We start from the raw sequence: 20,158 nt of genomic DNA on the forward strand, positions 1-20,158 counted from the left end.
CTACTTCATGTTTCTCTGAGGTTCTTTTTTGGTTTCACATTCATGGGGGATTCTACTGGGGGTGCAGATGTATGTACGTTGGAGTATCACGAACGGGTACATCTGTGTTGCATAACGGGTGTTCAAGCTTGACGTGTGCGTCCGAGCGAACGTACGCCTGATTGCACGTCAATAGATTTTAATTTCTTGTTTAATCTTGTTATCTCCCAAGCCTCTGTTTCTTCCATTCTCTGTTCTTGTGTATGTATTGCATTTTGATTCCCAACCACGGTTTCTTCAATTGCTGCTTCCGGCGACGTGTCGAAGAGGCTGTAGCATAATACAAACTCAAATACTTAACTACCGGCTTTGCTTATCTAGATTCGTAGCGAACGTGATGACTGGGGTGCCACTGGCCGTTTCGTGTCAAGTCAATGTAACCCTCCGCGGGAAGTAGATACCATATCATCCACCCGAGCCAGCGTTATGCCGTGATACGGCATGTTATACAGGATGATCAGGATCCATTCCACATGTGTCCAGCGGGGTGAAGCGAGGGGGGATGTTGGTACCGATCTGTGGAGGCGGGGACCCCTTCAGCGCTCATCCTTAAAGCGTCCATCATGGCATGACTCCATGATCCTGCCGAATCGCCGCATCAGGGAACCGTTCGAATTGAGTTCCTTCTCGTATCCGGGCCCTCAACCCGACAACCCGCTATCTAAATCCCCACATCTCCCTTTCCAAACCAAACCAGGTACCACAGGGGGGGTCCGGTACTACCCCTCGGAACTCTATTCCTGACTCGCGTGTAGCCTCTGATCCTACCTAGATAAGCTTAAGGTTGTTTGTTGGCCGTTTCGGGTACTTGAGTAATATGAGTGGGGCATGACTTCATGACTTCATGACCTCATTGACTCCTGGTTTGTTTATCTATTGTTTTTTATCTGGGGTGGTGGTATTTGGTGCGTGGGTATCTCTGCTGGGTATGTTATGCTATGGATGACCATATGGAACTGCATGGCTCGGCATCATTCTTGGGTAGCGAGTGAAGGAATGGGGGATGTCTGGATCTGGGAAGGGAGAAGGGTGAAAGGTTCTTGGGGAGAGTTCTAGATTTGCTGGCGGATTCTTTGGCGTCGACATGTGATTTGGTTGTGCTGAAGGAAGCTGGAGGTCCCGACTCAAGAATGGACGAGTCGAGACCCTTCGTCCGTCGTCACACGGCGCCGTCTTGTGTATGTTGCCATGTACTGTATATAGGTATATCATATGCCGAGAGTATGGAACTCGGATGCAGGTATATCCCCGAATGATCTAGATAACGCCACCCTACCACCGAGGGATATATTCTGAATGGATACTGGGTATACATATACATATAAACGATCGATTATTTTCTATATAGATTCCGTTTGCGACTATACCCCCGACGACGATTGAGTCGGCGAAGAAGGACCGCATTTCTTCCCTTGTTCCTTTTCCACCGCGCCCATTAACTCCGCCGCCTCGTCGCAGTGTTGCGCCATCGTCAGGTCTTTGTCCGTTAGACCGCGCGGCTGGTGTGTTGTCCAGTGGACGTCGACGGAGCCGATTCGCTGTTTACCTTTTTGTTAGGATTGTTTGGCTTGGGTTGGAATTGGGGGGGCACTCACGACTGTGATGGTGGGGTGGTGTTTCTTGGTTGCGCTTTGCGATGCGACGACGTTGACGAAGCTCTGTTGTTGGGGTGGGGTGTTAGCTTTGGGTATATGGTAGACATATTAACGAAAGCGGTAAATGTGTATAGTCAAGTAGAACTTGTTGGGGAAAGGAAGAAGGGCAAATGGACATACCACCGCCTTGAAATACGTCTTGAAGTAGTATGTCTTCTTCACCCCCATTCCATCCTCATCCAGCGTCCACCCTTGCCCCAGTAACGAGTCCAGCTCCGGTTGCAATTGTGTTCCATCTACGCCTCGGGCGAATTTCGGTGCTGCGGCCATGGCTGTTGCGCTGTGCGAGAACGTTCGGTGCGCTTGCGAAGGTGCTGCTGGATGGCGGAGAAGAGATGGCGATGCGGAGCGGAGAGCCTGGTGAGAAGTGGCGACCGGGGACAGGAAAGATCGGTGGTGGTGTTGGCGGGTTGATCGGCGGAGTTGCGATGTCAGTGATCGACTGGGGCGTTGTAGCGCCCGGGACACGGTGTTCATGTTTGTTGTGGAGATTGATGAACTGGCGGACAATTGTATAGAGCTTAGCTTAGCTGTTGTGTCGCTTTATTCTGCCGGTGAACGGACCATCTCCGCGTTTATGGGGGCTTGCCGCTTTTAGGGTTCCTCACGTGATTGGTCCTTTCTGAAGTATGGAGGGTGCATGATGTCTCATGGCTTGGAAAATTGCTCGGGGTACTGTTATGCTAGAGAGTAGTTTTGGACATGCTGGTGTTGAGAGATAAGCCAGTTATCTATCGGCACTAAAAGTCGTTGAGTTGCTTTGAATCAGGTCTCAGTGCCTTTTGGCGCTTATACAGTGGCTTCCTTATGAGTAGCGAAAGATGAGATTCTCCCCTCTTTGAGCTTATATTTGTTGGTATACTCCAGAATCCCTGGGTAGCCATGGATGACCCATTCTCATTTCTTTATAAAACTTTCGGTCACTTGCCAGTTCCGCGGATCAGATGGTTCGCCTCAGACCAGCGGCATATTGTCAGTTGCGTTTGGGTTCCAGAGCAGAGCTCGTCTTCGTCGTACCTTTCCTGGGCACGGATAAGATTATCTCGCACTGGAAGATGCGGAAAGAAATTGAGCCATGGATGATGGTGACAAGAGCGTTGTGTGCCTGACGGGCAAAGAAAAGGAAGCGATTTCACCATGGGTGGTGTCGGTCCTGCTTGGTTGAAAGGTGACACAATATCCGTCTCACAGAGGCTATCCATAAACAGTCCAAGTAAGCTTATGTTGTTTATAAACGCGCGGTATACATTTATTCTAGTGAGGGACAGTAATTGGTCAACAGCAGGGCAGCCTAGAATATAGCTATGGTACGCAGCTGCTGCCAGATCCTCAAATATTTGTCGCTCGCGTGCCGGCTCAGGTGGTTGGTCCGTCTTCTTGACGAATGCTGTGCCCCCATGGCGTCTGCGCTGCTCTTCTCATTCATTAGTGTAGGAGCCTTGATAGCCAATGAAGCTATCACTTACGGTACGGCCCCTGGTTCAATCTACTATGGCGTCGCCATCGCTCTACTCGCTCCGGAATGCCGTACCAATAGTCCTTCGAGTCGACATCGGGTTTGGGGGCAGCCGCATCCTTTGCTACGCTTAACCGCATTGGATGATTCGAAGTTACACCCGTGACTTAGATCCTAGTGCCTTGTCTGTTTGTACTGTGCGCCCTCTATTCATAGAGGGCTTTCGTTGCGGGATAGAAACCATCGGTAATCACTTGCGCGTGGAGCCTCCACCGCTTCAATAGCGTTGAATGGTTGGCCACTATACGTGGTACAGTTACCACCACTCACCTTGGCCCCTGACTCGGGGTTATCCTGTGGATTAAATCGTGGAGTTGTACGGAGTACGGAGTAATCATTTAGTCTCTCCCGATCATCGCGCGGACTGGGCGGCAAGAGTCTGCCCGGTTCATTGGCCGCTCAAATGTTATACAGCTTTGGAAGAGGAAGCCTGTGCCATTTCATGTTGAATGATCAATGCGTGAAGCCAAGGCTGCAGCTCATTCCACGGCTATAAGTACAATGACATAGTTGACGGACTTCCCGTACATTGTCGTTAGTCGGGAAGTCACCAAGGAGATCATTCCTCCCGTTGCAACGCTCCTATAGTGCATTTAGCCATGTCTGGTTTTGATTTTGATACTGAAGGCAAGTCAGTGGTCGAGAGATGGGGAAGCCTGGTTGAAGGAAAAGTCGGTAGGTACCACAACATCGTATGCTAGGGCCATGCTAATTGAGAGCCAGTTGTCATTACCGGTGCCAGTGAGGGCGGCCTCGGAGGTGCTACTGCTTTTGCTCTGGCATCGGCACGGCCTTCTCATTTAGTTTTACTTGCTCGCACAGAGAGCAAGGTGCGTAATGTCATCTCTTCAATCAAAGAGATCAGTCCTGGGACTCAGCATGCTTTTGTGCACATCGAACTTGACGACCTTGACTCCGTTCGTCGGGCCGCAGCAGATGTTCTTAGCATTACCTCTAAGATTGATGTGCTGATAAACAATGCTGGCGTCATGGCTATCCCCTGGAGCAAGAGTAAAAATGGTTTGGAAAAGACCCTTGCCATTAACCATCTCGGGCATTTCCTCCTTACGAAACAGCTGATGCCGTCTATACTGGCCGCTGGCCCTGGATCTCGCATCGTCAATGTCACCAGTGCAGCTTACCGCTTGGCGCCGTTTTTCTTCGATGACTGGAATTTCTCGGTACCAGACTCTCGATCCTGATTTGCCTAAGTACTGATGAGGTGGAAACTGACTACTCCAGGACGGCCAAACGTATCACACGTTGAGCGCATACGGACAATCCAAGACAGCGAATATCCTCTTCACGGTTGGCTTGGCACAGCGTTATAAGAAGCACGGCATATTGTCATACGCGGCCCACCCTGGCTGTCAGTTACTCATTTTCTTCTGCGCTGTTCCGATTAGGTTAAACTGACTCTGGTGTAGATGTTCCGGGGACTTCCCTTTTCTCTCACGGCCCCGACCTTGGTCCCATGGATGAAGTATCCCGCAGGAACACTGGATTCCCGTTTGGTCGAGACCCGCCGAAGTCTCTGGAACAGGGCATTTCTACCACACTGGTAGCAGCATTATCCCCAGAGTTGACGGACGCGAGCGGCGCTTATATGGAAGATTGCCAAGTTTGTGAAGCACGAGAGTACGCTAGGGATCCCGTACTAGCTGATCGGCTCTGGAGTTTAAGCGAGGAGCTCTCGGGGGAGAGCTTTTGATCGAGAGAATCCTTCTGCTACTTGAGCTATGAACACAGTAGGCTGTGTCACACCCTAAACTCGTGCATGTCAGATGATTTGCCTTTGCCGCTTTATGGGTATGTGAATGTCACTCTTTGAGATTGCCTATTTTGAGCGTTGTTAGTGTAGGACTCACCGAAGCCGCACATGGTCGAAACCTGAATTGAATATACAGTAGAAAAGGCACGCCTCGTTTGCTCAGGTTGCTCTGTGTTTAGTCCTCTCATGAGCAAACTGTACATCAAAATGTACTGGTATAAACAGGGGAGTGTTTCTTTGGGCACGGATGACTCTTCAGCTTACATGAGAACTAACTTTCCTGAGTAACGCCGGAGATGATATGTCTGATGGCACCGACGAAATAGTCATTCAGGGGGGCGCCGATACTAGTATTGTCAGTACTACAGAATGAACGAGGAAATTTTCGGGCCTATCATAGTTACATTGAGGTGTGGTTATGAAAAAATCCTAACTTCAAGAGTAATATCATAAAGAAGGCAAAGGTTTAGGGGAGCTACCATACTCCGGCGTATGTAGGCGTTTCTACCCGCGATCTACAAGTTTGGTGATATATAGAGGACACGTATGAGGTTGCGAATGAGGATATTTGCGGTGTGAGTATGTGAGGAGTCAATTTTGGATGAATCACGAGTCACCATGATAGCACTACAGATGATGTTTTATTTTTCTTTTGTAATTCATGTTGGAACTATACGATTGGTGGTAAGTATCAGTGGTCGATAATATGGAGTAAATGTTGCGAATATGACACCCACTCGTCCATCTTTCTTTCTCCAACTCCCCACAGGGCGGAACCGAGGAACCGGGCTAAAAACACGGACCGTGAGACTAAGACTTTCATCTTATTAAACCTATTTAAGTCTTAACGACCTTTAATTACACCACTAGATCAGATTGGAGTTTACCGAGTCCAAGACCCAAAACGGTAAGGGATCATCACTAAGTTCCTCGTTCAGGGGGATAATTAGTCAGCCGCACAAACCTCTTGACGTGCATAAACGCGGGTCTCGTGCCCGCGTGACAAATAAGGTTGAAAACCCAAAAAAAGAAAAAGCCAAGCTTATCATCCAAAAATAATCGCACAATTCTCGATTCCTTCTCCGAGACAATACGAGTTGAAACTGCCCTCAATTGTGAGAGTAAGACATTGGTGGTCCAGATCTACAGGTACGCCACACGGGACCCTGTTCTGACAGCGATCGACCGCGACACTGTGTGTCCAGGCTGACTATCGTTGAACTAACCAGCTAGCGATGATTCCATTCCCTTTTCAACTATCCTCGGCCCAATCAGCGGAAAACCGTTACCCAAGGTGGAGACCTTCGAGGGGCTGAATTTCAGGGGTATTCTCATCTTTCAGTGTGTTGGGGCTTGGGAGAATATTTACTCCGTACGGACGACGGGCGTTTTCGTCATCTGGGTCGAAGACGTTTTGGCATGGACTCAACGCTGAACTACGCGCCCGATCAGAAATCCAGATCGCAATGAAATCTGTGCTTCGATTTCAATCCTCTTGTCTCAGAACGCTTCCTCTCTCCACTCCCAGTTTCGCTTGCTAGTCTACTGTGTTTCAGGTCTGCTCATCGCCAACACTATCACCGCCGCGACTAAGGCAGCAGCTTCCTTAGCCACAGACTAGTGTGCATTGGTACGTCCGTCCGGTTTAATTTTTAACACAAAGGAAAAAAAAAATAATAAAAAATTGGTCATGATTCCGTTGCGGCTGGATTCTCATCGCCCATCCAGACCTGGTCTTTTCGACATGACCTCTTCCTCTTCTCTCCTCCCACACTCGACCTTTCCCATCTTCTTTTCTTGACACTCACTTACCATAATTAGAGCGCTTTTGGAAGACCATGGCTTCGGTCCAGTCGATAGAGTAGTCAGATTACCCATTGATTTATTGTAGCGACCCCTCACTCAATTTCCTTCATTTATCTATTACGATACGATTTCGGGCCGTCAGACGATCATTTTTGCTCTTGAATTGATCTTTCAACTCCCATTTGATACCACATCTCTTTGACTCTCTTCAATTGGTGATCAATGCACTATCTAGTAGACACCGTGGGTCCATCCGATACTGCAATGCCCATTATCCCACCGTCTTTTGTGGAGAAAGAAGACCTACTTCGAACCGCACTTTCTGCTCATTTCGTCATTCCTTCAACCACGCTCTGTTTGAGCCAATCGTACACTCTCTACTAATTACCTCCCTCATCTGAACAGTGGTTCAGCGACATTGGAGCGCATGACAAGAGGACTATAACACATTTCTATTCGCACGATACCCAATCAGCCCTAGGGCCCGAGAAAAGGATAGCTGTCAACCGAAGACAGCAGAATGACAGTGAACACCGATCCGCCTAAATCATCGGTCAGCGAGCGCAGAGGCCAAACCCTAGCCCCGTTACAAACCAACTTCAGCCGCCCAAGTGCCCGGCCGACTGTGGTTGCAACTCGTCCCAATCGGCCACGGCCGGAGGAGTATCAGAATGATGGCGAGACAGGCGAGCGTGTTCCATTACAGACCCCAGTCAAGCGGCAGTCCTCTAAATCCGGCCTGCGTAGCATCTTCAGCCGTGAAAAAATAACCCACAAAGAGAGCACCGATTCTAAGCTCTCTGAAATTGAGGAAGCGCAGGATCTTGCGACACAGACTGCCCCAGATCTCGCCGCCCCTCTTTCACCAGCATTAGCCACACCCAAAACAGCGTTCTCCACGCCCACAGTTATGGCTTCGCCTGCAGCGGACCCTCCTAGGTCCAAACCCTCAAAATCTCGCCAGAAAACTAGTGAGGACAAGTCAACGGCGGGTGAGATAGGCTGGAAACCTCCCCCGCTATTCCAAGCCTACCCACAGGCAATCAAACATGATAATCTTTCGACCCCTTCTCTGTCTGCGGAATCCATTTTGCGGATCCAGGCCACATGTTCGGCGAAACAAAGCAACACTCAGAACGAATTATCCCAGGCAGACAATCCAGCAACTCGGAAGAAGGAGGCCAAAGAGAAGAAAAAGCACTTGCGCTCCTTGTCTGAGACCATCGGCAAGACTGACTGGTCTCCGAAGATTTATGTGCTGGTCACAGCTGGATATATCTTGCAGTACGCTGGTAGCGGAAAGTATGATCGGCTGCCGGAGAAGATGTTGCAGCTAGGTCCCAAGTCTGTAGCATTTGCGAGCGATGCGATCCCGGGCAAGCATTGGGTTTTGCAAATCTCCCAAATGAACGATGAAAACAATGCTGCCTCGACCGATACGCACCGGCCTCTATTCTCCCGCTTTGGCTTTCACCGTTCCAATGCTCGGCGTTTAACCCGGAGCCTTCTTCTCGTTCTAAACACCCCTGAAGAAATGAGTTCATGGCTTCTAGCTGTCAGGGCTCAGATCGAAGCACGTGGAGGGAAGAAGTATGTCTCGGAGAAAGCGGTCGACGACGACACGGACCATCAACTGGAGTCTAAACCTAGCATCCGACAGTTGGTAAAGAAGGACCCTAACCGGTTCTCCCAAGCCTATCTGCATCCTCAACCAGTGATCGGTGTTGATGATAAAGATTTCAGCGATCAGTCTCGCCGAAGCTCATATATCTCATTTAATCGACGGTCGCTGGTTACACAGGCTACTCCCGAGTCGCGCTCCGAATCGATGTCCACGACACAAACGGAGGTAACTTCGCCGGTCAGTGGTCAGACGCGTTTCTACTCTCTGGGATTGAAGCCCGAAGCAAACGGAGCTAGTTCACCTCCGAATGGCAGCGCTATATCGACGGTCCTGTCTACGCTAGATGGCCCGCCCAGAAGCCCAACATTCTCGAGCTCAATGAAGCGAGACTCATTACATCATTCGAATGTGCCAACAGTAGCAGAAACTTCGGACCTTTCCCAGTCCCAGCAAACGGTGCCTGATCCCATCTTGCGAAGCGCTTCGCCCCCAGCCCCAAACTTCAGTGTTCCATCTTTCAGCAAGAGATTCACGGCCAGGATGGGGCAAGGTCAGATGCAAATTCCTCGGTTCCCCTCCGCTCGCAACGACGAAACCGACACAGACGAGACTAATACTATCTCTGCCTTCCCGTCTCCACCACAGTCTCCAATCAAGAGCATCACCAGCGTCGCAATGAGCGAATCGCATGAACAAGTCGTACCTTTCCGTGACTCCCCAAAGAGGAGGTCTTTACGCATATCCAATTCGGGGGATTCGCTCGGCGATTCTAGAAATACGGATCCAAAGCTGCAGCATACTTCGCGCATATCGAAGGCCGCCGCTGCAACATCAACTGCCGCGCAATCCTCGCGACCCACCAGCATTATCGAGCACGAGTCTGCCCATTCACAAATCCCACAATCGCCCCCGGAGACCGGCTATCAAGCGTCTCGTCGGGAACAGCAACGCCACAGGGTTTCCGTTTTTCCAACAGCCACGCCAAATCGTTCTTCGACTGGACCCATGCTGCGTCGCAAGAGTATGCCTGGACTTTCAGTTGGACCGCCGGCATTACCTCCTCCTGACTGTCCTTTACCAAAGATTCCTTCTCCAGTCGAGCCATCGCTTCCTGAAATAGCTGAGCAATTCCCGGACCCCCGTGTGTGCACATCACCACCACCATTGAAGGGCACCCGACTGCGTCGGAAAAGCCTGGCCAGTGCCGCACCTCGTCCTGCTCCCATGCCTCTTCCACCAGCAACCCAAAGTCTTGGTTCTCGACACCCACGGACCGTCAATGGCATATAAGCCATAGTCCTCTGCTGATTTTATTCAGCCTTATTCCAGTCCTTGATTATCGCTTTTGCATATAGAGAGCGGCCTCTCTTCTTAACTAGATACCACTATTCTCCTTTCTCATCATGTTTCACTATGCCAGAATCGTTTCCTTCTTTGCCGGCTTTGATAGCCAGCCGTGTCTAACCAAAAAGCTTTATACCATACCATCCTGCATCAGCGCGTTACAGTTTCGAACTTCATATAACATCATGGCCTCCCTGCTTTTTCTTTTCTTCTTGACTTGCAAACCACCTCTCCTTCTCTCTTTTTCTTGCCCTCAAACTATTATATTTTATCGCCGTATAATGCCGTTACTCGCGAAATGCTTTTCTCTTTTTATTCCTCACAGCGATGAACGAATCAGGATATCTCACGCTGTCAATTGCTTACTGGTTATATATGATTGAAACTTGTTCGTGTTGAACGTACCATGCTATACTATGTATGCCATGTTCCTGTATATATCGCTGTAGACCAGGTTTTTAGTTGCGACGCAGGTCACTGTTGATGCAAGTTCTTTCTCAATAAGATGCTCTGGAAGTGGTTTCTCTTTGGTTTATCGAGGACAGCTAATAGAATCCTGTGAATTTCAGGAGTTATAAGGAGCTATAAAGAAACTTGGTTGTGGCATGTGATGCCGAGGAATCAGTTGGAGATTGTAAATATATACATTCATCAGTACTGAAGCTATATACAAACAGATGAGGTACATTCACTTATATACATTGTTCAATATAAGAAGTACATTGGGTATCAAATACATATGGTTTCGTGTCACAGAACGGCTTCCAAACGTCAAATTGTGTTGGTACAATATTAGTATCCGATTTCCATGCGTTAAGAAGGGACACCTTCATATTCCCACCCTTGGATAATTCGTTTGCCTCGTCTCGAGTTCCGCCGGTTGGTGTTGCACTTTACGAATAGTGTCAGTGCAGTGATGATGCAAATAACAATGCCTGCGATGGTTGACACCAGCACTGTTTTTTTCTCCAGCTGTTTAGGATCCGACGCATATGGACATTTAGCCTCAGGCCCACCAGTCACCCAGCATGACGTGATATCCCGAGAGTTGAAGTCTAGCCAAATCTCCCGCTTAGCGCGGTCTGGAGACGTGGGATCAATGATGTTGCTTGGTTGGGTCAGGAGGTATCGGTAGAGATACGTATTTTCTAGGCCTGTGCGAGGAACTCCCATGGTCGTATTGTCTGGGCAAGCCTCTGAATAAGCATCGGTGTAGCTATGTGCAGTACTGGATACTGTCCAGGTATATGGTAAGTTCGCTACTCGGCAGGCGACTCGCCGCACATCCGTACAGTTCGCAACGCGCCAGTGGCCGCCTACGGAGACGTCGAGGACTGCGCATCGATCATATTGGGGCGAATCGATATTGTCGGCCACATCGGCGCCCTGGGGTTCCCCTTCTGCCCAAGCCCATGTAGAAGATAGAGAGATATTTTTATATGGTGCGACCTCCTGGTCGGCGGTCTTGTTGAAGAGGGTGTTATTGAGGATTGGTGTCAACCCACACGCGGTTAGATTTACAACCCTTTCTGACAATTCACGCAAGGCATAGGTCTCATTCAAGCCATGTGGCTGAGACAGGCTACTTGAGAGTGCCCAAGAGGAGTTCACTTCAGATACCTGGAAAGCATCTGCGTCATAAAAGCAACCGTAATCCAAACCTCCTTCATCGGCCGAAGGCGCGGGTACTAAGGATGCTAGATATCTTGGAGGAAATATGACCTCGCTTTTACCTGCGGTTAAGTTGTAGTCCTCGAGTTGAGGGTCCACAGAGCCATACTCAAGAAAGAGACGGCGCTCCTGTGCAAGTTGTACATATTTTGAGGCTGGCCAGCCGTCCGGAGTACTTTGTGTACCATCTGAGAGTTCATGAGTTGCGAAATATTCGGTAATAGGCTTGTACCCATCATCGACTTCATACCAAGACTCGTTCAGGTTGCTGCGCTCGTTGGCCAGCCGTGACGGTGTGTAGATGTAGTAAAAAAGACGGTCATCCATCAAAGTATCTACTCGTTCAGAAAAGGACGGCAGCTCATCACCCGATACCTTTGCTGCAGGCAGTTCCGGAGCGGCAGCGCTAGCAGCAACATGCAGGTTGAACGTTAGGTATCTGATGTACACATTCAACTGAGACGTTGTGTCTTTGAAGTAATCCTGGAAGATATCAATCAGACCAGATAGGTCGAGGTTCTCTGAGCATAGATAGGGGCCTAGCTCATAGACAGGCCAGCCAGATGAACTGGAAACGAGGGTAGCAGTACTTTGAGCGGCACTGGCAGTTGCAGTTGGTGTCATTGTGGGCGTCGTAGAAACAGTGACAACGGGAACATTCTTTGGAATAGCCACTGGGCAAAACGTCCAAGCCCGCAAGCCCGCCGACCAATACAGATCGACGAGAAAGCGTCGGTATCCAACCGACAACAGATTGGATATACATTTTTCAGCGGACTGCGTCTCGAATACATTGTTGCCAAAGCATGCTGCTGTCACGGATACGCCAGAGCTTGTGATATAGTTAAGTGGAATTTGGCCGGCCACATCTCTTTCGCTCTATCACGGTGTTTAGCTAATTCATTCATTTTCTACTTTCCCTGTATACTTCCCCGACATGGATGGGGTAACTTACCAGAAAGATCGTTTCCCATTTCGTATTGATGAGGGATGACTGGTCAGGGTTGTAATTTAATGACATGGAGCTGCTGAGATCTTATATATACGCATGGCAGACGGACAGTACTGAAAAGGATCGCGCAAGGGCAGCCATTAGAGACAAGGAAGAGCAGAGAAGAGAAGGGAGGGGGAGAAGACGAAGTAAATGAAGCTGATAACACGGGCGATGACGGAGATTCCTCCACCTCCGCCGCAGAGGAAGGCGGTGCGGCGTGGCTTACGGCTTTACCCTTTTGAGCTGGAACATTTATTATCTGGCCACTTCGAAAGTTCCCACTGATCCTCGAGTTCCAACTGCGACCATATTACTTTGTTCTCTAAATCGCTAGACCTTTTTTCTTTTCTTTTTTTTTTCTCTCTTCCTCCGTCAAGTTCGAGGGACTACTCGAGATCCCCGCCCGCACTATTATTAATTGATTCCGACTCCATCCCCATCTTTCACATTACTACAAAATGGCGGCGCCTGGGCAGCCATCTCCCCAGCAGATTGCCGCCATGCAGCAACAGTTCGCTGCTGAGGCCGCAAGGCGTGGCATGACGCCGGAGGAATTCGCTAAACAGCAGCGCGAACAGCTGAATGCCGAAGCCGCGAAGCATGGCATGTCCACCGAGCAATACGTTCAGCAACTGAGAATGCGAGCTCTCGCTGCTCACCAACAACAGGTTGAGGCCCAACGACAGGGCCAAGGATCGCCAAAGCCAGGACAACCGGGCCAGCAAGCTCAGCAAGAGGAGCAAGGCCAGCAGGCACCACAACAGCCTCAACCACAACAGACTACGCATCAAGTCCCTGTGAACCCATCGAATCCCCCAGACCCCAAAGCCATCGCGGTTGCGCAGTTCTTGCGATCTCAGAACTTGAAGCCGAGAACATGTATCATGGATGGACAGAGAAAGGACATGTTCAAAGGTGCTTATCACATGAAACCTAGATCCGGTTGTCCGCAACACGGCTGATTGACCATACAGTGAAACGTGCCATTCGCGCTCTGGAATCGCCCGCATACGCTAAAGCAGCCGCAAAGAAGAACTCTCTACTCCCCCCCGTAACGGACCGTGCATCAGCAGAGAACGTTTTCAAGCTCCTCCCTCTATCGCTTCTTGCCTTGCGCGTATCGAAAGTTGATCCCCATGCGGGTCACAACCACGCAAAGCCCAAGAACCGAGTCAAGGGGCTGTGGACCGTCAAGATTGAGCAGCACCAGGAAACAGACCCTATGATGCACTACGTATGGCTATACGAGGGACCTCAATGGAAACAGAAGGCTATGGCCGCCGTAGTGGTGGCTGGTATTTTCGCCGTTGTTCTTTTCCCATTGTGGCCCATGGTGATGAGACAAGGTGTTTGGTACTTGAGTGTTGGTATGATGGGCCTCCTGGGGTTGTTCTTCGCCATGTCCATCTTCCGTCTTATTCTGTTCTGCATCACGGTCTTTGCTGTTCCTCCTGGTCTCTGGTTATTCCCGAACTTGTTCGAGGATGTTGGCTTTATTGACAGTTTCAAGCCCTTGTGGGGTTGGCAAGAGGTATGTGTTCCATCTCGACCTTATGTTTATGGCTTTCTCTAACATCCCTACGACAGAGCAAGAAAAAGAAGAAGTCTAAGAAGTCTGCTGGCGACGTATCCAAGTCTGTCAAGTCTCCACCCTCTGAGCCAGCCGAGTCTGCCCCTTCAGCGACCACAACGGCAACCGCAGCCTCGGATACTTCGAGTGCTGTGAAGCGTGACCTGGCCCCTCGAGTTGAGGAGGTGACAGACGAGTAATGGTATAGATCTGGCCACTTTAGGCTTTGTAGGTTCTTTCTGATCCGTGTTGCACTGGATCGTTGCGCTAGGGATAAAGTTAAACATTCTGCATCTGTATGCTACCCGGTATTCATTGTTACCTCTGCTTTTCAGTTATTCCTTATCACCTATTTGAAGGGTATATTTATGTTTGTTCGGGTTATGGGCGAAATGATTCCAATTCTGTATGAAGGTTTCGACATACAAAAAATGAAGTTCTGCTTTTCTATAGATAGCTTCCGCCACTTTATTCAATTTTGAGGGCGATAGTCCAGAGCGCAACAGAATTATATAGGTTGTAATTGGGGTTGCAATTAGCTTCTTTAGACCGTACTCCTATATAAACCCTTGCTCTACAGTGCACTGGGACTTGACCTTAGGACGACCCGGGCAGGTATATACATACTGCGGACATGGGGAGCTCTCCTAGGGGAGGAATCCAGACCCCGTTCAAAAAATAACTGTTTCTGGAGTGCTGCAATGTGAATTTTTTGAATATGATCCCAGTCAAGTCCATGGAGGCAATTTAAGTATGGAAAAACGTAAACACTATGTATTGGAGGCGTTTCCATATTAAGAATGCTCCACTACGCTTGGATTTGTTCGGTCAGGATCCAATGTAGACAAGAATCCATTCGAAGTGAAAATAAACCCTAACACTTTCGTTAACAACTGATATAGAAAATCAGTAATACAGGATGGTATATTTCTGTTGAGCCATGTACTCAATAATTACTGCCTTGGGAGAGACTTCCATTAGTATATAGATTCCAAAAACCTCTGGTGACTATTATTGCATCGAAACAGAACTCCAGATTCACTAGTTAATATGAGGTTTCAGCGGCCAAGGAGCCAACGATGAAGGTCTTGTGAAACGAAGCATGCGAATATTGAGCCAAGCCATGTGATCACAATATATGGTCGTATATTCTGCCAGGAGAATTCGGTATCATCTACAGCAATCTAGCTTCAGGAGCTTTGGTGATGGAGTCATCAACAACTTTCTTTGGGAAGAATCAACTGCGTACCAGTTATATCATATGATATATACCGCTCTTGCCTAAGCCTGATATAACCTGCGCAACAAACCATCTCCAATTCTGTCATCAACTGTCCATATTATACAGACAATGTACCGCGGCAACTTTTTGCCCCTTGTGAAGCTAGACGTCATTGATTGATGATTTGCTCGGTGGCTAATAAGCTGTGAATCAAGATCTACAGAGCCCCGAGCGAGTCGTTCTCACTGACGAGCAAGTCGCATGTGCGAGGTATCATCCTCGCAAAAGCAGGATTTTCGCAGTGTGGTAGATCAAGTGGTGGTTCATATCTTTGAGACAAAGGAGACTTGATAATTGTCGTCATGTGTCAGAATTGAACGGCATTGTGGTGATTCGGTTTAGTAGAATCCTTTGGAGATTCTGTTCCTCATTCAAACTAGAACAGTGATATATCACAGCGATACGGATAGTAAAGTTGCCCACACCAAGCGACTAGCAGCGATCCGCACGATCAATGGCGATCTCAGCGGTTTACAAAGAATGGTAATATAGTGACATCGTGGTCCTCGAGAATCCCGGTGGGGAAAGAATAGTCGGCCGATGGGAAATCTATGAGGAGTGCTACCACTATGCAGTGTAGAGTACTTAATAGCCGTAAGTGGAGTTGTCTGGCCCAAAGATTCCATGGAACTGGACTCAAAAAAAAAAAAGCGAAGCGCAAGTCTCAAACTCTATATAGAACTGGGGCCAATTTGATGATTCAAATACTCAAAAATCCTTGCGGTGAAGCTCGCTTTTTCTTCCACATTGCAAATAAGCTAGGTCCAATCCGCTCGTATATAACAGAGATTATACACCATCGAGGCATCATCTGTTAGTCATGGATAAGATAATTGTTGTCGATCAAGTCGCAAGAAGGGTATATCCCGCGAGCTCAGACGAGTTAGCTCAGAAACAAAGCAAACTGCTCGCGTGATTGTAATCAGTAGACATTTTGTCAACAATTAATTAAACAGACCAGTATCCTCGTTAGTCAGGGAAAAGACAAAAAACCCGCCAATAAACCACTCATACCATTGATTTCTAAGAATACCTGTCCGAAAGTTGGGCTTTCCCGTATAGCCCCATAACGCTTAGCCGAGCCCCATCTAATACGAATGATGGCTTCGCGACTACTGATTACTTGGTGGGTCGACGGTCGAGGTTCCTATTTGCCTCGTTCGCATTGAATCGCTAGCTTTACCTAGTTGGGAACCTAGGGAGAGGTGCGAAGAAATACTCCATATCCTAGCCTAGGATAAGGTAGAGAGAGATGTTCTGGAAGTTCAGGGGTATTCCGACTAGGACCTTAAAAACTTAGACTACTCCGTAGAGCCACGGTATCCATCAATTGGAGGTGGGTGAAAGGGGGAGAGGGTCGCACGGAGAATCTCGTATTGATTCCAAATGGAGTTTAATTGGCGTCGGCAGGATATTAATCCATGTGCATCACCGAGTATTTGGAGACTGCTCGGAGTTTATGTGGAAGAGTTGTATCAACTTGTATGGACTTGGAGAAGGAGGAATGCGTCGGGCAAAGACCTAGGTCCCTAGGCAAGTCACTGCAGTGTACTAATTGGATCGACGTCACAGGGCACTCTAGGCTTTCCCTATAGGGTCTCATGTTCTCATATCCTCGGTCCATGATCAACTCGGGTGAAGGGACGGCCAAGAGACGTTTTAAACACTGAAGGCTATTTGGAGACGGTGGTATGGCTTGCGTCAGCGTAAGCAGTTTTGTTTACATTTTACTCACACTCTTGACTTCTAAGTTGGATGAGGAATGGCTGCTATGGTCTAGCCCCATGCACGCCCATAACCGGGGTACAATGGACAGATACTCCGAGTCACCGAGATTTTTATGCAGCCGGAGAGAACTGCCGGTGCTTTTCAGGAGAAGAAATAGCCCCATTCGGAAGGTCAATTAGGTAGGTTGCACATCCATGTTGATCAGCCCGGCCAGATGGGATGGGGAACTTGGCTAGTGTGTATCCCATCCCGTCTTTCGCCTTCAACGACTGAGTCTACCATTCATATGGATTGTCATTCGTGCGCAACTTACTCCGTATAGGTCGGCAATAGGCGCTACCAAACTTCAAAGACCCCTTTCGCGTTTAGGCCGTGGTGTGTCGGGTGCGATCCGACAGAGTGGACTCAACAGAATGTTCAAGCTTTGCCCAAAGTGGAGAGTGGTGGTGCAGATCAGCCTGCCGCATAAAATGAGATGGAAACGTTTGCCGAAAATTCGGCCCGGTACTAGACATCGTATGACGGATTTATACAAATGGTTACGTACATTCGAGTTGAAAAGGTCATGACGAAAGAAACAAAAGCCAGAGAAACATGCCGGGGTATCATTAATAATATCATTCTAATCAATTAAGAAATGGGAGTTGAAAACAATGTGCAAGAAAAAAAAGGGCCCCGAAGGCACAAGACAAAAAGGAAAAGTAATGAAAGGGCAGGACGTATGATAAAAAATTTTCTTAGTGGAGATGGGAGCTCCGCCCGGTGCCCACATCATCCACTACTCCGTTGGTTTCCGTGATATTCGACTGGGTCCGCTGGCTCGTGCGAGATCTCGATCGTTGTCTCCTGGTACACTCCATGGCCCAGGTCGGCCATTTCCATGTCGCCACCCTTGCGCAGGTCTTCAGTGGAATCCCCGTCGTTTATCGTGTCATTTAGTGTCTGGAGACCTCGGCGTAACCGAGACCCCACACGCACCTTCTTGTTCTCCCTCGTGGTAGTTGTGATATGCGTTTGGTACGCGTTCGAATTGGAGTAGGCATATATCTTATCCGATGTGCTGATCTCCGTATCCAGCAGCAAGTGCCGCCGGGTCAACGCGTACACAGCAACGTCAACCAGCCCCGACAACGCCATTAAGGACCCAGCCACGGCGAAATATCCTCTACTTTGAACAATGTGTCTGGCCGTCGACATACGGCCTGCTGCCAGTGGAAGGGATAAGACCAGGTATACGATCGGGTAAATAACCATGTAAATGACGACACGGTTGAGTCGTTTCAGACTTTCTTGGTGTCTTTGACGGAGCACCGCCGCCTGGTTCATACGACGTCGTAGGTGAAAGAATAACATGCCGTAGAAGACGACAGTTCCGAATTCGGCGAGAAAGATCCATAGATAATGGGCCCAGAGACGTTCCGTCTCGTGTTCCGGACCAAGCCAGCACTAAGAATTAAAACTGTAAGTATTCCCACTGTCCTTGCTTTGTCAGAAGTTCCAACTTACCCAGCCGGCCTCGGAGATGACGAAAGTTTTGGAACCAAATAACCCTACAGGGATCAATCCTAGCACGATAATGAAGGCCCATAGAGCTACAACGCAACACACAAAAGTCCGGTGTGGAAGTTGCCGCCCTCTCAGTACAACTGCACCGGTGTGCATCGCAATTGCCATGATAAATAGCCCACTTCCAGGGTCACCCACCTGAATCCACCAACCTTGCAGAACGCAGACCGCACTTGGATAGTAGACATAGCCACGCGAGACCCAGTGGAGGCATAGCAAGAAGGCTGTTGCTTGTTGGATATCAATCAGAAGGAGATTGTAAATCAACACGACGTATTGGTTGGCGGCAAGAGGACGTTTATAGTAACGTTTCCAAAAGATGAAACGGTATGTGAGGAAACTTAGCAAACAGAGAGTTGAAATAAAAGAGCAAAGTGCGATCACCCCCATAGCAATAAAACCCGCTCTATCCCCGCCCACGAGAGGCTCCTGTGTAGCATTTTGCCGTTTCGTGAGGTGTGTTTGAGCATCCTCGCTATTAAGCAAGTGCAATATGCGAATGAGGGTGGTCATTGCTCATCTCTTGTAACGAAATGTTGGGGAACGTGTATCCGCGCCTGTAAGTCTTTGGGGGGGGATGAGTGTATATAACCGCTTAGTATTGGGTTTGGAGACGGTTCCAGACCCATAATTCGGAATATTTTGTTGTCCCGGCTAAGCTACTCATTCAAAGCTTTTCTATCCCAAGCTTTGGCTAGAGAGGGCTTCGGCTCGGTAGATATATGGGGCACCTCATGGTTCCAGGGTTGGCCGTGTTTTGGTACGTACTTCGTACTGATGAACAACCCTTAAAAGCATAGTGTGGGTACTAGCTGGGTATAGTTTTACTCGGAGTACTCCGTACACAGCCTGCTTTATGCTGATCCACAGTTGGGGTCAGTGGGCCCTTCCCAGTCAGCCAACTACGGTGTATGGTGCCTGGAAAGTGAGCAAACGTTTTCGTACATGATCGGCATTCCCAATGACTTGGATCAGGAAGATCACAGTATACGGAGTAGTGTAAAGCCTCTAAGGGGCAACTACCGTCGCAGAACGAACACTTGGTGGCCATATGGCAAAACCTGCAGTCAGAAATGACATCCTCGTGAGTATGCGTTAACCCCTGTGGGTACGTTTCGCAAGGTCTGTTCGACATTGGCAACAACCCTACGCAGAGCCAGGCCCTGCCAAAAGTAGGTTTTCAGGAGAGCAGCCATACCCCAGAAAGTTTCAAAAATCGATACAATACATGATGGCTCGAGCGCTTCTGAAAGTGCAGTCAGAATGACAGAGCATATGCCACCCGTACCCAGTCTAATGGAGTGCGATCATGACTACTCCTAAATCAATGACGAACGCTGATTGGGCCCGGTAGATGAGTATATCCTCCGATGAGAGAATAGGGATCGACACTCACCGCAGCCGAGTGCCTTACCAGTAGACCTGGAGAGCCTTGGTGTGCCTACTAGTATCAATACTTTGTATATGTTCGCACTCAATGGCCGGGCACGTATACCGAAAGACTGGACATGGATATATGATCTGTAAGAGTATAACAGAGTCAAAGAAAATGAATAGTACACGATAATACAGATCCGTTGTGGTTATCGTAC

General features: G+C 48.8%; 8 protein-coding genes across 8 annotated transcripts; 3 read left to right on the forward strand and 5 right to left on the reverse strand.

Moving 5' to 3' along the window:
• Nucleotides 1-1,400: 1,400 nt before the first annotated feature.
• Nucleotides 1,401-2,171, reverse strand: BDV37DRAFT_282659 (4a-hydroxytetrahydrobiopterin dehydratase; the record flags this gene model as incomplete). Its single annotated transcript, XM_032087098.1, has 3 exons — nucleotides 1,401-1,577; nucleotides 1,635-1,697; nucleotides 1,815-2,171. The coding sequence occupies 3 exons, from the start codon at nucleotides 2,169-2,171 to the stop codon at nucleotides 1,401-1,403; spliced, it is 597 nt and encodes a 198-aa protein (XP_031941938.1).
• A 443-nt stretch (nucleotides 2,172-2,614) lies between these two features.
• On the reverse strand, nucleotides 2,615-3,290 carry BDV37DRAFT_282660 (uncharacterized protein; the record flags this gene model as incomplete). The annotated part of the gene is made up of 2 exons (XM_032087099.1): nucleotides 2,615-3,108; nucleotides 3,161-3,290. 2 exons carry the CDS (start codon nucleotides 3,288-3,290, stop codon nucleotides 2,615-2,617), a joined length of 624 nt encoding a protein of 207 aa, XP_031941939.1.
• A 519-nt stretch (nucleotides 3,291-3,809) lies between these two features.
• BDV37DRAFT_282661 (SDR family oxidoreductase) lies at nucleotides 3,810-4,921 on the forward strand (the record flags this gene model as incomplete). The annotated part of the gene is made up of 4 exons (XM_032087100.1): nucleotides 3,810-3,885; nucleotides 3,934-4,391; nucleotides 4,453-4,579; nucleotides 4,638-4,921. 4 exons carry the CDS (start codon nucleotides 3,810-3,812, stop codon nucleotides 4,919-4,921), a joined length of 945 nt encoding a protein of 314 aa, XP_031941940.1.
• A 1,924-nt stretch (nucleotides 4,922-6,845) lies between these two features.
• Nucleotides 6,846-10,135, forward strand: BDV37DRAFT_108047 (peptidase family M20/M25/M40 protein). Its single transcript, XM_032078304.1, has one exon. It carries the CDS (start codon nucleotides 7,308-7,310, stop codon nucleotides 9,699-9,701), a length of 2,394 nt encoding a protein of 797 aa, XP_031941941.1. The 5' UTR covers nucleotides 6,846-7,307; the 3' UTR covers nucleotides 9,702-10,135.
• On the reverse strand, nucleotides 10,135-12,637 carry BDV37DRAFT_108041 (Lectin C-type domain protein). Its single transcript, XM_032078303.1, has 2 exons — nucleotides 12,382-12,637; nucleotides 10,135-12,305 (listed from the first exon to the last, which is right to left on the reverse strand). Exons 1-2 carry the CDS (start codon nucleotides 12,445-12,447, stop codon nucleotides 10,569-10,571), a joined length of 1,803 nt encoding a protein of 600 aa, XP_031941942.1. The 5' UTR covers nucleotides 12,448-12,637; the 3' UTR covers nucleotides 10,135-10,568.
• A 241-nt stretch (nucleotides 12,638-12,878) lies between these two features.
• On the forward strand, nucleotides 12,879-14,190 carry BDV37DRAFT_282664 (Sec62 family protein translocation protein; the record flags this gene model as incomplete). The annotated part of the gene is made up of 3 exons (XM_032087101.1): nucleotides 12,879-13,335; nucleotides 13,395-13,951; nucleotides 14,008-14,190. The coding sequence occupies 3 exons, from the start codon at nucleotides 12,879-12,881 to the stop codon at nucleotides 14,188-14,190; spliced, it is 1,197 nt and encodes a 398-aa protein (XP_031941943.1).
• A 3,285-nt stretch (nucleotides 14,191-17,475) lies between these two features.
• On the reverse strand, nucleotides 17,476-19,226 carry gprD. Its single transcript, XM_032078306.1, has 2 exons — nucleotides 18,507-19,226; nucleotides 17,476-18,446 (listed from the first exon to the last, which is right to left on the reverse strand). Exons 1-2 carry the CDS (start codon nucleotides 19,077-19,079, stop codon nucleotides 17,772-17,774), a joined length of 1,248 nt encoding a protein of 415 aa, XP_031941944.1. The 5' UTR covers nucleotides 19,080-19,226; the 3' UTR covers nucleotides 17,476-17,771.
• On the reverse strand, nucleotides 19,227-19,793 carry BDV37DRAFT_108058 (uncharacterized protein). Its single transcript, XM_032078305.1, has one exon. It carries the CDS (start codon nucleotides 19,699-19,701, stop codon nucleotides 19,375-19,377), a length of 327 nt encoding a protein of 108 aa, XP_031941945.1. The 5' UTR covers nucleotides 19,702-19,793; the 3' UTR covers nucleotides 19,227-19,374.
• Nucleotides 19,794-20,158: the final 365 nt, after the last annotated feature.

The sequence above is a fragment of the Aspergillus pseudonomiae genome (assembly GCF_009193645.1).
Source record: "Aspergillus pseudonomiae strain CBS 119388 unplaced genomic scaffold BDV37scaffold_29, whole genome shotgun sequence".
Taxonomy (NCBI): domain Eukaryota; kingdom Fungi; phylum Ascomycota; class Eurotiomycetes; order Eurotiales; family Aspergillaceae; genus Aspergillus; species Aspergillus pseudonomiae.